The 20,926-nt window shown below is 37.0% G+C and overlaps 2 protein-coding genes across 2 annotated transcripts; one reads left to right on the top strand and one right to left on the bottom strand.

The window, feature by feature from the left end:
• Positions 1 to 3,312: 3,312 nt before the first annotated feature.
• On the top strand, positions 3,313 to 4,770 carry LOC143612272 (UDP-glycosyltransferase 92A1-like). The gene has a single exon (XM_077086294.1). The coding sequence runs from the start codon at positions 3,313 to 3,315 to the stop codon at positions 4,768 to 4,770; it is 1,458 nt and encodes a 485-aa protein (XP_076942409.1).
• A 4,105-nt stretch (positions 4,771 to 8,875) lies between these two features.
• On the bottom strand, positions 8,876 to 15,568 carry LOC143612262 (uncharacterized). Its single transcript, XM_077086287.1, has 5 exons — positions 15,518 to 15,568; positions 15,071 to 15,427; positions 14,822 to 15,000; positions 11,592 to 14,555; positions 8,876 to 11,495 (listed from the first exon to the last, which is right to left on the bottom strand). Exons 2-5 carry the CDS (start codon positions 15,408 to 15,410, stop codon positions 8,925 to 8,927), a joined length of 6,054 nt encoding a protein of 2,017 aa, XP_076942402.1. The 5' UTR covers positions 15,411 to 15,427; positions 15,518 to 15,568; the 3' UTR covers positions 8,876 to 8,924.
• Between the last annotated feature and the right edge of the window lie 5,358 nt (positions 15,569 to 20,926).

Below are 20,926 nucleotides of genomic sequence, written 5' to 3'. Positions count from 1 at the left end.
TCTATCTCATGGAGGATCCTCTGGTTGGTCTTGTTCTGCTGCTCCATGTATGCTTTAACCTGCGAAAACATAGATGAAACATCACTGTTAGTACTAACCACCGGGGCAGCAGCAGTTTTTGAGCTCTGGAAGACTGGTAGTTGCGTCTTGCTTCCAGCAGCAGCAGCCCTTGGTGCTCCCGTGATTGGCGCAGACATCGGTGGCAAAGTCCTCGAAGAAAGAGGGACCGTAGCTGGCATGGTTGATGAAGCAGAAGATGACTGAGAGACCATTAATAGTGATATGGGTATGAAAAAGTTGAGAATGATAAGAATAATATGGATTATAGCACCAATTGCCCCACAATGGGCGCCAAATTGTTTTGGACAAAAATCTGTCAAGGATCACGTATCCAAATATGTTAAGTGAGGTAAGGTGCTAACTCGGTAAAAGCAAGTGTATGATTGTAATATAGGTGAACACAATGATTTGATCACGAGGGAAAAAGCCCTTAATCACGATAGTCTTACTTCGGTCAAAACTTATCGAGGTAATCGTTGGTAAAATAACTCCGGTCAAGGATTAATAAGATAATCTTTGGTCGGAATCTTTGGTCGGATTACTTTAGTCAATGATCAACAAGGTAACCTTTGGTCGGTGACTATATGATTATCGTGGTCTCCGGCACAAAAAACCCCCGGACGGTGAAAACTATCACCGTCGAGTTTATTGATTAACAAAAAGGTATTACAAGTGTTTGTGGAGTTTATGATCGAGATTACAACGAAAGCTAGTGAATAGAGAGAGTGTTTAGTTTTGCTCTAGTGTGTGTGTAAGTACATATGTGTTTCTAGCTCGATCATACTCAAATATATAAGGAAAAAGTAATTAACAAACTTAACAACTTCGCCCTATAAATCCGCTAGTCTTTCATTCTTTACCAACGTGCTCTTTGACCACGTGCTGATAGTCACTCACTAGCGAACAAAGCGGTAGACCAGGTCTAGATACCGTTGTTATTATTTAAACGTCAATCTTCTAGAGAGTTCATCCAGAGTCAGCTATGTTGAATTAGGATCCTGGATCCATGTTCCAGCTAAAGGTTGTCTTGTGAGGATAATTGATGCAAGTTCGTCTTATAGCTGATATACCTGTCTAAGACATCACCATACTAAACGCAATCATTAGTAAACAAACAATACCGATGATCGTCGATCATTTATATCCTGATGTATATTTCAAGGATAAACTATCCATAAGACAGTCAAGAATAAAAGATCCCCAGTATAAAAATCATGGCATAACAATAAATATGTTAATTACTTCATATGAAAGGATAACAAATTTTTATTACAAAAATCCATGTTATAATTATACATAATTATGTTAACAATATGATATAAATTGTTAACAATGCTATATTGACTTAAGTGTGTCATACTAAATTTAAAAATGCTATATTGATTTGTATTTTTATCTAAACTTAAGTGTATCATGCTAAATTTTATTAAAATTGTTATATATAAATAATAGATCGTGAGACACAAAATTAATAAACACTAAATATATATTTATTTAATAAAAAAAACTAAACAGAGTTTAAAAATATTAAAACAAGTTTCTTTTATTAAAAGTATTGGCCATCCAATTAGATTAAGAGTGAGAAAAAACTATTTATTAAATAAACACCTTTTTGATAAATACTTTATAACCAACACCAATTTCATAAATACTTTTCTCCATAACACTCTTTTGAGAAAAAACTCCCCTAAACGTTAATTTGTATTTGACAGTGACTTGAATCATTTCGTCAACAATTTAGACTTACATTTCTTCACCAACTATTCACATATTTCATGATTAGTTTATACTTCTCGTCAACTTTAGTTTAGTAATCCAAAACATTGATGTATTAATGAATAATGACTGTTTAGTTATAAATTTCACAAGTTTTGACCCATAATTTTTGTTCAAGAACGAAATCTTGTTGGAACTGTCCATATCCAGATCATCCTTCGGAACCATATCACTATATCACATCCCTTGTATAATTATTCTATAATTTTAGTTGTCTGTTTTGGACAGATTTATATAACTATATTCTCAACATAATCAATATGCAAAAGAATATCTTAAAGTTTGTAGAGCTAATGTAAAAAACAATAGTTTGTTAAGAAAAATATGAATAAATCCAGGATCTAGTGGTTGAGATTATTAGTTACTAAGCACTGTATGGTTTTCTTATTTACATGTAATAGTATCATATTTAGGTGATATGTTTTAGTTTAAAGACCACTCACAATTCTCTCAAAACAATTGTTTTTTTTTTATTATTATTTAAGGGTCAATTTTGTCTGTTGTCAATTTAAAAAATAATTACAAGTTTGGTTCTTTAACTTTAATAACATACATCTTGTTAATTTATTGAACAACTATATATACCTCTTATTTTAAACCAACTACCCACGCGATGATCAAACGTTTATAACTTTTCTCACACGTTAATGTTTTTTAAAAATACATATACCATAAAAACGAGTATTTTATTCTCTTTAATTTGAGTATGATATTGCTATATTATTTTCATTTTAAAAACATAACATGTTACGTGATTAACATTAAGGATCAAAAAATGGGTCAGGCGGGTTCACTCGTTCAGGTCATGGGTCTAAACGGTTGAGGCTGGAATGGGTCATTACAAAAAAAGTTAATTTATTTGGTTTGGGTCAAGTCGGGACGGGTTCGGGTTGAAAGGGGCTAAGTCATTACATATTTTAAGTTAAAACAGTGTCAGGCATAACATGTCAAATCATTACAAATTTCACGTTCAATGTAGCGTGACGTGTGCACCAACACCTGATTGCGCGTACAATCGTTATGTGATGTGTTTACTAACACCAGTTAAGCTTCCAATGCCGTATTACGGGCATACTATTACCGGGTTACATACGTACTAAAACGGTAACACCGGTTACACGCTCGATATCATGTTTGTGTGCATACCCCACCACATCGCACGACGCCTAACTTGTTTTCTATACTTAATACTCGTATTATTTTTTTAAGGATTTTTTTTATCACATGTAACTTTGAAAGTTAAATTACATGATACATGGATAAGGGATATGTATGTATACCTACATTTACTTTTATATATGTTGACAAAAAATCGGTAGTGTTATTTCTAGAAAAAGAAAGCATGTTCTTCATTTAATAATGTTTGTTTCTAGCGTTTACTAGGACTTTTCTCCAACATCTACTACTACATATTCACAAAAACCATCTCCTTAAACATCTCGAACTCAACCTTAACCTTAACAATTAACATCTTCAATGGCAAACAACAATAATAATATCATCATGTTCCCATTCATGGCACAAGGCCATATTATTCCATTCCTATCTTTATCCCTTCGACTAGAACAAAAAGGCTATCAAATCACCTTCATCAATACGCCTCTCAATATCTTCAATCTCCGCCGCACTCTCCCGCCTTCATCGTCCATTCGCCTAGTCGAAATCCCATTCGACTCGACAGAACATGGCCTCCCGCCCCATACCGAAAACACTGACTCCCTCCCGCCTAACCAAATATTCGACCTCCTTGTCGCCTCAACCGCCCTCGAACCTGCCTTTAGAAATGTTCTTAAAAGCCTTGTTGAGGCCGGGACACCGCCACGCTGTGTAGTTGCTGACTTTTTTTTTGGTTGGTCAGCTGCGGTGTCCCATGAGTTTAATATTTTCCATGTCATATTTAGTGGGTCCGGCGGGTTTGGATTAGCGTGTTACTTTTCTGCGTGGATTAATTTATCGCATAAAAATTCGGAATCTGGTGAATTTACTTTACCCGATTTTCCCGAAGCGGGTAAATTACAGGTTACACAGTTGACTCCAAGTCTCGTGGCTGCCACTGGCCTCGACCCATGGTCAGAGTTTCAGAAAAAGAATCTTCCTGCGTGGGCCGAGGCAGATGGCTTTCTTTTCAACACAGTTGAAAAGCTGGATCGTGTCGGTTTATCTTATTTTAGAAGAAAATTTCGGCGGCCGGTTTGGTCAATCGGCCCGATAAACTTATCCTTACCCGGATCGCCCCCAGTCAACAAAAACGGCGGACTCGGTACCGAAAAATGGCTCCATTTTTTGAATTCAAAACCGGCCGCCTCTGTTTTATACATTTCATTTGGATCACAAAACACTATTACTGCCTCTCAAATGATGCAATTGGCAAAAGCATTGGATAAAAGTAACATAAGCTTCATTTGGGTGGTCCGGCCGCCGCTCGGGTTCGACATAAACGCGGAATTTAAAGCAGAGGAGTGGCTGCCAGAAAATTTTATAGAACAAATGGAGAGAGAAAACAAAGGTGTTATAGTGGAAAAATGGGCCCCACAGATTGAGATACTGTCTCATAAATCTGTAGGCGGGTTTATGACGCATTGTGGGTGGAACTCAGTTTTGGAATCGCTTAGCCGAGGAGTGCCATTGCTCGGGTGGCCAATGGCGGCCGAGCAGTTTTATAATGCGAAAATGATGGTGGAGATTGTGGGGGTGTGTGTTGAGGTGGCAAGAGGGGTTAGTTTTGATGTGAGGAGTGAGGATTTGAGAGAGAAAATTGAAGAAGTGATGAGTGAAAATGGTAAGGGTAAAGAGATGAGGAAGAAAGCTTTTGATATTAAGTTGATGATTGAAGAAGCAACAAGAGATGAAGATGGTTTTAGAGGCTCTTCAGTGGAAGCTTTGGAAGATTTTCTTCAAGCTCCATTGTTGATCAAGAAAAAGAATAACAGTTAAAAAAGAGTTTTGTAGCTAGTATGTTTTGATTAATATTGTACAAGAATGTATATTTAGACATTAAGGTATGAGTGTATAGGTTTTGAGAATTCATTGTATATGAGAATATATTGTATAGGTAATTATAATATAATTTTAATCAATAGATGTATCAAAGAAGTCATAAAATGGAAACTTTATGATACAGTATCATTTATTTATTTGTCATTTGACGTGCCCATCTAATCGCATCATCTTATTTTATGTTGGATGCATTTGATTATATCCGGTACGTTAAACAAGCGAGTTCTATGGCTTGCCCATTTTTATTATTTTTGGGCTGAGATGTACGTTCGTGAAATATTTTGTAAGAATATAATTATAAGTTTCTATGAATGCCCCTTTTAAATCATTTTGGGCTGAGATATATGCATGCACAAACTTATTGATGTAAAATGTTTATGCAATTATTCATTATTATTATTTTTTTAAAGAATTGGCTCCTTTTATATTTCATAGAAACATCCAAACGATTTACAATGAAGTGGCAGGTAAAACATGGTATATTATATTGGCATATAGTTAGGGCATGCGAGTGTATAGTCCTTGAACATTTCATGGTATAAGATTCGTTTACACTTTGTATATGGGCATATACTCTATAACTTGTACATCAGTACATGGATGTATGCTCCATTTATACAGGCGAATGGAGTGTGTAATACGTTCTTATGCCAATTAAATTAGTAGAAGTTGGTAAACAAAAAAAAGGGTGGAGGTCAATTATATTAATAGAGGTTGGTTAATTATAACATAAAAAGAGTGGTCACTCAAATTAATAGAGGTTGGTTAATAAAAAAGAGTGGTCAATTAAATTAGTGGATTGTTGGTTTAAGAAACACGTTATTTGAGTTGGGGTTTTCAAATAACCAAGAGTTTTCCGAGAAAATGGTTCTATATGTACTCTCTGTAAATCAATGAAATCATCTTTTACAATACCGTAAAATTACAGAAACGTCATTAGCCTAGTTACAGGAAAGAGGGTTTTCTAGTAACCACATTAGCCTAGTTACAGGAAAGAGGGTTTTCTTGTAACCACATTAGCCTAGTTACAGGAAAGAGGGTTTTCTGTAACCACCTTTAGATGTGAGAATTAGTATCGTAAGTGATAAGAGTAATTTGAATGATTAGAGGTCCGAGAAGAAGATGCATGTATGATTTCTCCTTTCTAGTTATAGCTGGTAGTGGTAGCAAATTGACGATTGGATGTGTGCCACGTGTAATATTCCTTTTGGCCCTACTCATGTGTAAACCGTTATTGGCGTTAAACGGTGCGCGTAACTTGTAACTTGTGGGGCCGCCCTAGATGATTGGTTAATGATAAAGGATGTTTTAATAGTCTCTTTATATAAATATAGTTACCCATTGGTGTCTAGCTGGGTTGGATAAGGCTTGGGCTTTTTTATGGGAGGTCTCACGTTCGAATCCCACTCCGGGCGGCCTTGAGGTACCCGTCACCAATGAAGTTCTACCAAGACAGGGAAGCTGTAGTGGCGCGAGTTTGATCCTGAGGGTCGGTCCAGATCTGTCGCGGACTTGAATGGAGGTGTTTTACCGGCGTCATACCTCTTGCGGGGTGGGGTGATGGGTATCCAAATGGGTACGGGGTAAGGGTTCCCTCCTCCAACCCTTTTTTTTATATAAATATAGTTACATTGTGAAATGAAAATATAATAGTGACAATGTTAAAGAATTTTAGAAAAGATAATACTTGGTAGGGTTGGATGTTGGGTAAGAGTTGACTTGAAGGTGAGGTCGAATCATGAATTGGTGAAGTTGAAAATGTGGGTCAAAAAGGTCGGCGTAGATTTAGGACCAAGAAATCGGATATTTTGAGGACTCGTGTATCAACTATTTTCTACAAAGTTGAAACATAATGATAGAAATTAGGTAAGGGGCCAATAAGTTGCACCGTCATTTTTTTTGAATGACAAGTATGTAACTAGTGGCGGAGCCACATGTACATCATCGGGTTCGGTCGAACCCGGTCAATTTTCGGTTTTATATACAACATATAAGTACGATTTAACGAGCGAACCCATTGTTTTCTGGCAAGCGAACCCAACATCGTTTTAAAAAAATATATTCGAACCACTGATTACGAAAAATTTAGTTGCAAAGTTTCTTAGTAATGAATAATTTCTCTATAAAATAGAAAATTTTATAAAAAAACTACAAAAATTAGTAACAATCGTTATAAATAGGCCATTAATAACCGATATATGTAATATAGATTATATGAAAAGCCCAAAATTATTAATAATGTGGGTTAATAAGCCCAACCCAATTAAAAGAAGCCAGAAACAACGACCGATCAACTTCTTTTCTATCAACCAAGTCCAAACTATAGCCTCATTCCCCAATTTGGGCCGAAAACAACGATTATGTACATTTGTTATAATAGTGATATTGCATTTTATTTATTTGGCCGAATAGCCGACCTGACCCATCCGAGCCCGGAAACTTTGACGTCGAAAAAATATCGAGCACCGAAAAATTCCGAACCCATAAGACAAAATTCCTGTCTCGGCCACTGTATGTAACTACTGAAAATAAGATTATCGTTCTTCAGCGTAGATAAATTAATGTGCACGACCCGTTGAACTTTTTATAAAACAAACTAGATTGTGTGTATCGGGGAGGGTGTGACAGTTAAAGCTATCTATATATATACTATATTATATAAAGAGAAACCCAATGACCTCTTAATTTTTAAGAGGTCCAACCTTTTTGCGTCGTGTACTTCCATTATTGCATGTCTTAAAGAAGTCAAATGGAAGTTGAGAGGGTATTATGGTATTTTAATCAATAGCTTTTCACGACTCTTTTAATTGTTAAATTATAAGTACAATTTTTACCCCTTAACTATACATAACTTTTGTAAATTTTAATAATTATTACTCTTCCACTCCCTTAAATTTACCCATATATTCCTCAATTTTATTTTATTTTTGTTTTTCTTTTATATCTTTGAATATATTAAGTTTTAAAAAATTTCGAACATACCGCTACGAAGTGCTTATTTTTGTCTATGTTTCGATATAGATTTTTATTGAATATCAAGATACGGATAATAAGGTACAAGTCGTAGTTGCATCAACGTACAAGTCTCTTAAAGGTACTTTTCGGTAGTTTTTTTTTCACTTGAATAACATTAATAATTCAACGTACATATGTTTCCTTCATTTTAGCTGTAATTTTAACTAATCCTAGCTGTTGTGTGATATTGTGGTCTTTATATTATGTATTATAACATTACCGAAGCACATTAAATTCCTTATAAATGTTTTATTAATTATCAACTATGTGTTTTATATACTTTTAATTTTATAGGATTTTATAAAATAAAAATAAATATTACCTAACTTTTGACCGGCAAATATGACCCAAATGAAATTTTCATATCGTGTGCATAAGATTAACAATTTAAACCTCATTAGATATAGATCTGATTAAAAGTACTCAAGTTGTATAGATATCATAATAATTAGGACGAACTTGAATTTAAGGTTCCAGCTTTAATTTCGAGCTGAGTTGAGCCAACTCGGTATGAAATTCGAGTCGAGGTTGAGCTAGCCTTGACTCGGCTAGGTTGAACTCGCTAACAACCTTTAAGTGTTGTTCCTCGCTGCATCGCGCCGACACCTGACTAGTTGATAATAAGTTGCATAGTATAATCTCGGGAGTAAGATGCCAAGCAATAGAGATGTCTACAGTTTTGTAATATTATTTCTTGAGGCGATGACCGGAAAAATGCCGACTGACATCTTTAATGAGGGTCTCACCCTTCACAAATTTGGCGCCATGGCCTTGTCTGACCATGTAACTTATTGATATTAACATTCTAAACATCTATGCACAACAAGGATGCAAATGCAAAGAAATAGAGGAATGTTTGGCTTTAACAATCAATATTGGAATATTGTTGTATATAAATTGCAACATATATGCTACAGTATATTGCAGTCACAATATTTTATATTCACAATACTATGTATCAAAATACTATGTATGTTATCTTTGTTAATAAACATGAAATGTTTTATTTGATACATCAAGATTCAAGGACATGATCCAAACATTATTAAACCACATACAACAAACATAACATTTAACTATTTTGACTTAATAATCTCTCCCTTGAATGCAAGTGACAATGCACTAAGACTACCACCATTCTCCACACAAACTCCAGGCATAACAACACTTCTACTCCCTACAAACCCATCTTCACCAATCCTAATCTTCCCAAACTTCACCTTCCCACCATCACCTTCATATATATGCCCGAACAACACCGCCTCCCGCCCGACACAACCACCGCCTTCTATCTCCACCATCTCCGGGTTCAACACCGCTCCCATACTGTCCACGTAAACCCCTTGGTTCACGTCAATATCCGACCCCATCATTTTCATCCATACATTAAACATAAACGACCCGCTCACCATTTCCATAAAATACTCCCCGACTAACGTCCTAAACGCTTGCCATATCGTGTCCATAAACACTTCTTTTCCCCATATCAACACGCTCCCGCCATCTTTCTTCTTTCCAACTACTACCCATTTCGCTATAACACATGCTAAACCGGCCCACGTACCTGAACACACCCAAAACACTGGCAGCAGCCACTGAATCGGGTACCCGGTCGATTCTTTTACGTAAAACATTATGTTTAAAGGACCCGAGATGAGCAATGCCATTAGGTAGTAAGGCAAGAATGTTTGTAACAAAGGTTGACCGAATAATGTCCATGATGTTTGATACCATGTTCTTGTGAGTGTCACTTCGGTTGACTTGTGCTCGGTCGCTGACGTGGCGGCCATCGGACACCCCGAGAGGTCAACTTTAACATCTGACTGTTCTATGAAACTCCTCCAGGACTCAGGAAGCGGTTGACCGTTTCTCAAATGCTGACATATTTCGTATATCAATGAACGGCCGTGATCGATGGAAGCACTTTGTGACGCTGACGTGGCACGAATAACATCCACCTCGTTACATCTAAGAAACGGATTAAACTCGAGCTCCTCTGATTGTTTTTGTGTTTCGTTTTGATCGATCGTTATCTCGCCCACGTCGATGTATGGGAATTCAAACTCGTCCCATGGCTTCGTGCAGTCGAGCGCGATGTCTTTGGTGACATCATCGTCAGGTACGGGTCGGACTTGTAACTGGAAAATGTACCGAACCCCACCCGGTTGACTCACTCGGGTCTTGAAATCATCAGCAAGGAAAAGTGTGGGCCTTTTGTCATTAACGTCTCTCGGGATCGCACCTGTTTCGGGTGGAAGAATCCCGATCGGGTCAACCTTACCCGAATCTTCAGTAATATTAACATCAAAAGGTCTTAACTTAAACTTCACATACATTTCACTTCCATCTTCAAACCGGAAAAGCCTGCATATGTTTGAGTAGTAATGCAAGTTAGTAAACGAATCCGTGTTACGTAGCGATGCCCATACGGCTTCACGCACGTGTGGGACCCGCTTCACGTACTCCTCTCTAGCTGGCAAACCACAAACGAGCCACGTGGCAAAATCTGATATCGTTCTCGCGTAGAACGCATTCCCACTTTTTAAAGTCAGATCAAGGAATGGTGTTTCGGGTCCAGGTTCGGTTTCAGTTAGTATTCGCACTGCTGCACCGCGTGCATCGAGTCTTGCATCATCATCTGCACTTAAGCTGTTACTGTGTCTGATGATGACAGGGTAAGCTTGCCCGGGTTGAAAGATTTTGTGACTCGGGAACCCGTTAATGTTGTCATACATTTTAAGAACTCCTTTCCCGCTAACACCGATCCGATGAAAGTATCTTGATTTCACTTTAAGTGTAGTGGCAGCAAGATTTGCAGCTAGATTACCAACAATCTTTTTGTACTTAACATCCATTTCTTCAATCCGGTCGTCTAAATCATGCATGGTGTTCTTTATCATAACGGGTGTATCCGACCCAATGTAAACACCTCCTCGTTTGAGAACCGAGTCAACCGGAGCCACTGACAAAGCTCCAAGAATCACATCGTTTTCAACAACTGAACCAGGAAGCAAAATGCTTTGACTTCCAACGACTGCATTGTCATGAACTTCGACTTTTTCGGATTTGAACCCGTTTTGAGAATAAAACCCCGCAGTGATTCGGCTAAAGTCACCCAAATGAACACCAGCACCGATTGAAATCAACCTCGGGTCAGAAACCGGGTTGATGGCCCGAATCGAACAGTGGTTTCCAATTTTAGCACCTAACAGTCTTAAATACACGCAAAACGCTTCGGTTCCAGAAAGAAGCTTAGCAAATTTGAGATGGCAAGCGATGGTTATACGGTGGCGAAGCCATATTGTAAACGGGCTTTCGTCTTTGTAAAGGAACTGTGTGACTGCGCAGGTTAGGAGGCTGAGGATCAAGCCATGAGCCAGGTAAGCAGTGGCTAGTGACATGGCAAAGGTCAGTGGGTGCACTGAGGTGGTTAAGATCATGGCTGCATATGCGATAATGGTGAACGGAAGCCAGTGGAAAGCTCCAGCAACACAGAGAAATGAGAAGTGTTTAAGAGATGGTGATTGTTGGTATAATGAGATGTAAATGAAGTATGCAATTGCAGATGAAAGAGAACTAAGTAACCCAACCACATATATACCCATCAGGTGATGGATAGCCTCGGTTTGAGTACTGTTTAACGCATCCTGAGACGAAACATTAACAAAACATGAAACACCAACAACAATATAAGATAAAACATAAATGTTGGGGTATTAGGAAGTATAGAAGTTATAAATTACCTTTTGAACACTTTTGCGCCTGCTTGATCGAAAAACGGGCTTTCCAGTTTCGGTTTTCTGTAAAGTTCCTACTTTACCCTCTTCACCAACAACACTTCCTTTTTGGATCACAGCATACGGGCCGATTTCAGACCGTTGACCGATCCTAACTGGCAAAAAACTCAAAACACCATTTCTCACTTCATGTCCTTGAATCAATGCACCTTCTGCAATCACAGCTTGATCCCCTATAGAAACAAGAGCCGGGTCTGTAATATTAACTGTATCGAGCAACACCGACGAACCAATTCTCGCACCAAACAACTCAAACCAGTATTTCAAGAAAACCGTCCCACGCAAATGAACTGCCATGACACTAGAACAAATATCTTGGGCTTTGTAAAGTGTCCACCATTTTACAAAATCTATTGACCATATGGAGACTTCAGGGGTTAAGGCGTAATTCGGCTGGAGAAATGATGTACCGAAGAATGCCACCGAGATGCAGGTGGCAAATATGCAGAAGATCCAAACAATGGGAGCAAATAATAAAGAAGTTGCATACCCCATCAATGAATTTTCAGAAGAAACCAAGTGCATGAATAAGGAAATTGATTGGTAAGCAGGAAGAACAAGCATCATGCACATATATACAAGTGCAAATACTTGCAGTGTCCAGATACCAAACTGGTGAAGTGTCGAAATCTCGGTCAACAAGTCAACGTTACTGTCGTCTACGTGGTTCGGAATAACAGAAAACGATTGAGTTGTCAGGTTCGGTTGAGATTTCATCACCAGATTTTCTGAGAAGCTTGCTAAATCTGCAATGCAAGTGGATGTAAATACATCAACCGCGCCAACGGGCACCCCGAGAAAATCAGAAAGCTTTTGTGCAGATCGAACCACACCGATCGAGTCAATCCCGTAAGAAGTCAAACCCTCTGTTGTTGAAATCTTGTTGACCGAAATCCCCGTTTGTTCAGAAACTAAACCGATTAAAAACTCTTCAATCTCCTTGTGACTTGGCCCCATATCTGGCAACTGGCGGTTCTTCACGAAATCGGGCCTCGGTGTATTCCCTTCTCGACATGTGCCCGTTGTGTAGGACCGCATCAACCTTTTCTTGGTCACAATCGGCTCCGGGACCAGATTCAAAGTTCCATCAGCAAACTGTTTAAGACATTCAAATCTTTTTATCTTTCCAGAAGTGGTTTTACTGATGGTTCGGGGCTTGATCAGTTTAACCGAGGCAATCGAGACACCGTGTTCTTCTGCAACCCGAGCCTGAATTTGTTGAACCACTTCTTTGTTGACGGGCTTTCCGTCTCGAACCTCTGCAATCACCACCAAACCAACTTGATCAGAACCATCCGGAACCGATATCCCCTTTGTCGATAACGTTTCCTCCGGGACCCCGATTACAGCACAACAACCGGGGCGTAAGAGCTCAGAAGCACTTTCAACCGTCTTTTCAATATCTGCTGAATATATATTTCTTCCACCAACAATAATAAGATCTTTTATTCTTCCAGTTATGAACAAGTTTCCATCTATTATCCTTCCCAAATCACCAGTTCTTGTGTAAAATATCCCAGGTCGGTTTTCGAGCGAATTCTTGAAAGTACTTTGACTCAGTTCTTCTTTGTCCCAGTACCCGATTCCTGCACTCGGGCTACTAATCCATATCTCACCTTCCTTCCCAGACTCGTCGTGCTCTGACCCAGTTTCCGGGTCAACTATTTTGATATCGACATCTTCATCACTCGGTCCCACATAACCGCAACACACCCTTCCTTGCCAGTCGATTAAAACAGGCTTCTTTTCTCCATATGCACAACAAACATAAACACAGTTTTCAGCCAACCCGTAACCAGGAGCCATTACATGTTGAGAAAGCCCGAATGATGCGGTGAGCTGAATAAACTTCATTAAAGTTTTTTGTCTAACGGGCTCCGCAGCAATCATGAGAAACTTCATATTAGAAAGATCATAACTCAACACTTTATCTTTGACACCCTCTAATCTTCTGACCACTAGTTCGAACGCGAAGTTTGGGCCCGCACTGTGTGTGGCCCGATACTTGCTCATGATTTGAAGCCATAATAACGGTTTCACGATGAACGTCATTGGGGAAAGAAGAATTGCAGACCCGCCACTGACGAGAGACGTAAAAAGCCCGCCAATTAGGCCCATGTCATGGTACTGAGGAAGCCAGCTTACTAACACAGTTCTTGATGTACTTCTATATCTCTTTCTCATTAACTTAACATTATGAATCAGCCCACCATGTGTTATCATCACCCCTTTGGCATCTCCAGTTGACCCAGAAGTAAACTGAAGAAAGCAAAGATCATCTTTCATCGGTTCAGAAATGGTTTTTAAGTCAAAGTTAACACCTTTAGCATTTTTCACAAGTGAATCTGTATGTATCCATGGAAGATTTGGCCATTTCGCAGAGCTTTTCCCACCTTTTCTAGATAACGAGATCATGTTCTTCACATTACCCGCTCTCACCGCTCCATGATAAAGCACTGTTGATAATATCGCCTTTGCATTGCTCGATTTAGCAATGTTTTCCAGCTTTAAAAATGCTTGGCCACCTCTTTGAAGCGGGTCGGGAGGAAGAACAGGAACAGGGAGTACTCGGGCCCGTAAGCAACCGAAAAAGGCGTCTATGAAATCCAGCCCAGGAACATGGAGCAACAAGACCCGGTCACCGGGCCTGATAACGGGCTTTGAGCCCGTTAACAAGTTATGAGCAATGCAAGAAGCATTGGCATTGAGTTCTGCATATGTCCTCTTGTATGCTTCCTCGCCTTCATCATTAATCCAAGTGTAGAGCGTTTTTTCTTGAGTGAGTTCATGAGTTCCCCAGTGCTTTAAATAGCCATCGAGGCTATTTAAGTCTGGGAATGTTACTCCCGGATATTCATCCAACGGTTCTGGGTTCCTGTCCCAACAATCTGATGGAAGTGGAAACAATCTCTGCAAAATAGAGGGAATAATATAATTCTAATAAGTTCAATTTTTTTTTGAAAAAATGATATTATTTTATTCCATCAATAAACTAACTTATTGAATAAATGCTTTGGGAGGTTAAGCTGTTTTCTTAGAAATTTACATGTTTGACTCACTAGAGATAAAATATAACCCGAATCAATCCATTTATAAGTAAACACTGTAAATGTCAAAATGGGATGAAACTGACACCTCTGGTAACAGTATTTTGATTAATAGTTATATTAAATTACCTTCACATATGGAAATTTTGGCAAAGGATCATCACTTGCAAAGTGTTTGCGAACTAGATTCATAGCATATGATGAATTCCTCTCGGTTAGCTCAAACGCAACAAGTCCGCCTACATAGTAAGTGTTCTGTTGTCCTTGTAGTTCATTCTCCATTTTATCATAAAATCCATCCTTCATATCTGCATTTTTTATAAATATATTTAATGGAGTCCACAAATGATATTATTAACTTTTGTTTAATTAACATACCTTGGCTACTAACATGAGGGAAATATTTAAACTGTCGCTGCAATATTACATTCTCAACTTGACCCCCCATTCTGTTAACCCCTTCAGTTGCAAGTTCAGTGACCCGTGGTCCCTTAATATCAACCGCACTTCCATAAGACCAGAAAAGATAAATATCTGTATCAGCATAAAATTTCTGAATCGCGACCGGATATCCTATACTTGCAGGATTCATGAACTCAGCAAAGTAATAAAATCCTACTGGCAAATGATCTAGCCCTTTTATTTTCATGACAGTCGTGTAGTAATCTATCGTCTGCACTTTACCAAACAACTCCTTTTCAAGATCACTCAAATCCATTAATTCATCATCAGTTTCTGTAGTTGCAAGACCAAAATAACATTAATTTAACATATGACGGTAGGACTTAAATAAAACCTTAAATATAAAATCACCCTTTATATTACCTGGTGTAACATAATTTGGTGATCTGTAGATTTTCCCATTTGTAAAAGGAAAAGCACCGAAATGATGATTTTATCAAACTCCATAGTTTTGACTTCCCCAATACTAGTCTTGACTTTGACCGACACGCTTGATGAGTTTCGTTTAATAGCTAGAACTTCAGTGTTGCAGTGAATATTAACGGGAAGAGATTTACTTAATTTCTGCCAGAATCCCATGTAACCGCCTTTAAACCGTCTTATTTTACCAGCCATTGAGGTTCGTGTGAATTCATGAATGTAAGCATAAGGCATATCTTCAACAAACCCATAACCGAAGCTGTGTATCCATACACAACTGATTTTGGAACAGTTTTTAGTCCTTTGGATTCAAGAAATTCAGGAACTTGTTCTGAAGCAAACTCACTAATTGCATGAACTCCATTTCGACCTGAATTCTTTGCCTTATCCTGCAAAATAGTACAATAAGATAATATTATCACCAATCTTCAAATTCAATAATCATCAAATCATGCATCAAGTTATTTTTATTAACCTGGAGTTCTAAGGTCAATGAAACTACAGCAAGATAATCATCAGCAACTTGTATGTCTTCATATTTCCCGGTTGAACTGTCGATCAGGGCTAATTTATGAGAGTTCATTTCTTCAAGTTCAGACCCGATTTCTTTTGCTAAGTGAAAAATAGTGGGAGCGCTATTGGCTGCGAGAACTTGACCTCCGAGGTCATACACTTTTCCTGTAATTATAAACTTAAGTTAGCATCACATTATCATTAAGATGAATAATTACATAAATTGGGAATGTAAAAGAGTCGCATCTTGCCTTCAATTTCAGCTGATTCACACATGCCACTGACTGTGTGGTATTTCTCAAACAGGGTCACATTATTATACCCGAGCTTAGCAAGTGCGTAAGCTGCTGATGAACCACTCGGGCCACCTCCCAGTATGCAGATGCTTGTGTTCACAGGCATACATGGATGCATTTTTGTAAGTTGGTCTGGTATTGACTGCTTCATGTCCATTTTTTAGAATATTTAAGTTCTTTTTTATGCCAGTACCTGTTGAGGTCATATGAATACGTGAGACATGATTCTTGTTGTGCTTGTAAATTCACTCAATAAAACTACACGACATCCAGTAAATGTTACCAAGAGTTACAGCTAGAATTGGTATGAGCATCCACTAATATAGAAAGAAGTCAATCTTTATTATTTAAAAAAACTAACTGATTTTTTGCAGAACTTTGTACATGATTAAATGCAAATGAACATAATATGCTTGCTCCTGTTTTATTCTTTAGTCTTCCGCACAATATCACAGCTAAAAGAGGACAATAACAAAGATACTAAAAATGAAATATGTAAAGTACTCTCTTGCCACCTCACCACTCAAAACAAAGATCAAGTTCTTGTTGATGTTTACAATGAAATGCAGTCCTAAATTATCCAAAAGATAAACTTTTTGCTAATATAATAATTAATTTTTCAGTTTCACAACATAAACATGTTACTAATGTGATGGAAAATAGTTTTGGTTATAGTTTGTAAATGGAATCATATAGAGATGAGAAGAGTGTGAACTAACAAGTTTTTTTTTCCAACCAAACTCAAGCCGGTGTGAGTAGATATTCTTGTAATGCATGAACAACCGCATTTATTACTTGGAACATTCAAAGAGCCTTAAACATGATGACATACTTTATTTCGAAGATTACTAGTTAACTCCTGCAAACTGCAATAGATTCTTATGTGAGCATTCTGTTCTACAAACATGAATTCCATAATCTGCAAAACCGCACTATCTCGCTTCACGGGCCTTCCTTTCCTCCAACATATTCTAACATTACAAAGTCTGTAGAATGATCTCCTCATTGAAATAAATATTTAAAAGAACTTTAAGTTCTAAGTACCTTTTCATTGGAGATCAGCATCTCTCCCTATATATATTATATACATTCCCCTAAAGTATGTTTTTTATATAATTCACATCTACCGTATATGGTTCTACAAAGTTCATGACAGCCCTCTGAGTTTAGGAATGCACACTTCACACCCCTATGGTTCCAACTATAGTGTAACAACTAACAACATAATTGAACTTTTAGCATTATAATTTGCTTGAATATGCAAAAAGCTCTTGCAACTTAATCCATAGAATTCATTACTAATTATTAGTTCATATCAAGACCTCTAATTAACACGTTCCATAATATTTTTCTGTTTTCGACAACCATTATATGAACCCTAACAACATGATCATTAACATTATGCAATGACGAAAACAACACAATGTCGAACCTATGTAACTTCAAGGTACTACTTTGCAAATTCTTAAACCACAAGGACTACACTGGCATATATACTAGATACATAACTAAATAAACTGCCGACAAGTCACTTAACCTAAAAAAAAATAGTTCTTTTACCAATTCTAACACACAAACCACAAATCATCATCAATATTTTTTGGTCATTGTTCAATAAATTACTAATTAAACACCCACTAAAAGAGAAATGTATTGTAATCCCCTAACATGTTATTATTATTTTCTTGAATTTAAAAAAAAAACTATGGCAGTATTATATTCATATTAAAAGGAATAAAATGCTCGTTTTTATAATGTAATTTTTTAAAAAAAGATATTAATCTATGAAAAAATTATATATGTTAAAAATCATGAAGGGGATTATAACCGGTAGTAATTAAACTAACCTTGGAACGTACAAAATAATCATACAAAATAACCGGAATAATTATTTTTAATTTACAGTTTTGAATTAGAGTAATTACAGTATAAAAATAAAGTAGAGCAATAATAATAATAATAATAATAATGATAATAACTCTAAATAAATACTCTAGTTGTTTGTACGCGCTTAGCAAGTTAAATATATTTGTATTTGATGGTAACACACACCTAGTAATAATAATAATAATAATAATAATAATAATAATATCGTACAATAAACATATAACCAACCTGAGAGTCAGAGTCAATGATCGTTGTAGAAGTAGTTGAAAATGCGCGCCAAATGGCACACAAATTGTAGAGTAGAGATGTGACGGTAACAACCGGATCTCAACGAACCACAAGTTGTTGTGACGAGTGACGAGATATTTAAATAGCATCGTTGATGTATGATTCCAAATACGAAACGACAACGTATCGGTAAATTCTAAACCACGGTTAGTCCAACAATGGAAGCTGAAGGTAACTAATTGATATAATGAGTTAAATAATAACAAGATATTCTGCAGTTGGTTCTTGCTGCCATTTGTGATCTCCGTCAAGGTTGTGATATTTTAATTAGGGTTTGAAAGTGAAAGTAGAGATTAAATAATGGATGAAATGGACCGGTTTAGGATCTTAGAATTTGTATCCTTGTTCGTTGGTGTGTGTTACCGGTATTGGGAAAACCGCCGCTGCTCCGCCCTAAAGACGTCACCGGGGTGACGCTCGTTGTAATTTTGAAGCTGAATAACTTTGTGATCTTGCGCCGGCCCGACTGTCATCGGAGAGAACGCTCAAGCAAGTGGTGAAACTTGGACAAGAGCGTCGGGTGAGGTGGGGGTGGGGGAGACTCAAAATTTATGAAAATTCTCACAAACTCGTAAACGAGGGGCGCCCTCCAAATATTTGGTCGAAAACGGATAAATTAACACTAAGTATAAAAATTTCCTTGCGAAAAACGGTTAAATTTACTAGGCCCCTTGTTTTTCCACACAATAGTGAAAATTTAGCCGTTTTTCGTCCGAAAAAATTTTATACGTAGTATAAATTTATCCGTTTTCGACCAAAAAATTGAAATCGAAACATCCTCATTTATGAAAAATTTCATGCATTTGGGTCTCACGTACGTTCTTGTCAATGCTTCACCACTGAATGAAATTAATCTTAGGGGTCAAAACTCAAAACCACAATCACATTTAAATGTTAATGGGTTGCTTAACAATTTTGTGCTGAATCAATAAAAAGTTTGACTGAATAAGATGTAGTTTTTGAATTATTCAACGTTTCTTTGAAACTTATCATGACTGGTTAAAAAGTAGTCTATAAATCATTCAACATGTATATGAAACTTAACTATTAAGAAACTCTATGAGCCATTAAGATGTATGATAAAGTGTTTATTGTTTGAAAAGATTTATTTTAAGCTGGAAGAGCTATGAGACGTTAAGCAAAGAGGCTAGAAAATCAATTTATTCTAGATTTACCCTACAATGCCATGTTGTATCTTTTTGGAGTTAAATATATCGTTATACATATGATGATGAAACAAGAGATATGATCGAAGGTAGCTCACTAAAGCCATGTTGTATCTTTTTGGAGTTAAATATATCGTTATACATATGATGATGAAACAAGAGATATGATCGAAGGTAGCTCACTAAAGCCTAAGGCAAGAAGACACAATGGCATATGCGTAGATGCACCTTTATACCTCGTTTCTTTATATTTTCTTACTAAAATTTATTTAATCTTTCATATTTTAACTTTAGTATATTTTACTTACATCTTGTATTACATGTTTGTCCAAGCAAACATTACTTGATGCCATGTTTTGCCCATTTAAAATGAAATACACAAAAAAAGAGAAAAAGAAAATTGGAAATGTTATATGCAAACACAAGTTAATAATAATAATAATAATAATAATAATAATAATAACCGGAACACCTTGAAATCAACCAGCCCTGAGGATAAATATAATTTAAAACGCATGATCTACACATAAGCAAGCCATTTAAAATTACACGATGCCATGATGGTTGCTGTAAAACCTTGGGCGTCAAGGGTAGACCGTAGACGTGCAAATACCAGTTAACCGGTTTTTAAGTAGTCAGTTAGTAATCAAGTCGGTTATTGGTCAACGGTCAAATCCGGTTAATCTCAATAACCGGTTTCAATTTTTTACTGGTTTTACTTTTTGAGTGAAAAAATCTCTAACCTATGTAGGTAGTTCTGTTTGGTTATTCACTGAATAACCGATAGTAGCCTATTGAAACAAATCTAATTGACACTGACTTTATTAACTTATGTTCGGTTAACCTAACCAGCTCCTATGTGAAAAATCGTAACCACTCCTAAGGTATGGTTAATATCGGTAACAAACAACTTTCTACTATGTACTGGTTTCAGTTGTCATTCGGTAATCGGTTGGAATTTACACCTCTAGCTCTGTAAAGTCTTACGGAAAGTATATACATATATATCATATATGAATGTAAATTATATATCGATATAAGCCACTATCAAGAATATGTTTTTAAAGGAAAAAAATGAAGAATGGCATCACTGTTTACGTTATTGTGTCGTGCAAACCGGCGACAAACAGTGATCACTAGTGATGAGAACCAAGTTTCCTTAAAAAAATTGAAGTACAGAATATCCACTATTGTTTTAATTA

The sequence above is a fragment of the Bidens hawaiensis genome, unplaced genomic scaffold (genome assembly GCF_021521415.1).
Source record: "Bidens hawaiensis isolate Kalapana, Puna unplaced genomic scaffold, B.hawaiensis_p1.1 tig00034181_1, whole genome shotgun sequence".
Classification (NCBI taxonomy): Eukaryota; Viridiplantae; Streptophyta; class Magnoliopsida; order Asterales; family Asteraceae; genus Bidens; species Bidens hawaiensis.
The sequence above is the reverse complement of the archived record's forward strand: the minus strand, read 5'-3'. Positions and strand labels throughout refer to the sequence as shown.

What these genes read in the sequence shown, in the direction of transcription:
- LOC143612272 (XM_077086294.1), top strand. Translation starts at nt 3,313, where the DNA reads ATGGCAAACAACAATAATAATATCATCATGTTCCCATTCATGGCACAA.
- LOC143612262 (XM_077086287.1), bottom strand. Translation starts at nt 15,410, where the DNA reads ATGGATTTGAGTGATCTTGAAAAGGAGTTGTTTGGTAAAGTGCAGACG. An exon ending in CAAAATTTCCATATGTGAAG is followed by an intron (nt 14,556 to 14,821) that starts GTAATTTAATAT and finishes TCTATTTTGCAG; the next exon opens with AGATTGTTTCCACTTCCATC. An exon ending in GGCGCAAAAGTGTTCAAAAG is followed by an intron (nt 11,496 to 11,591) that starts GTAATTTATAAC and finishes GTTTCGTCTCAG; the next exon opens with GATGCGTTAAACAGTACTCA.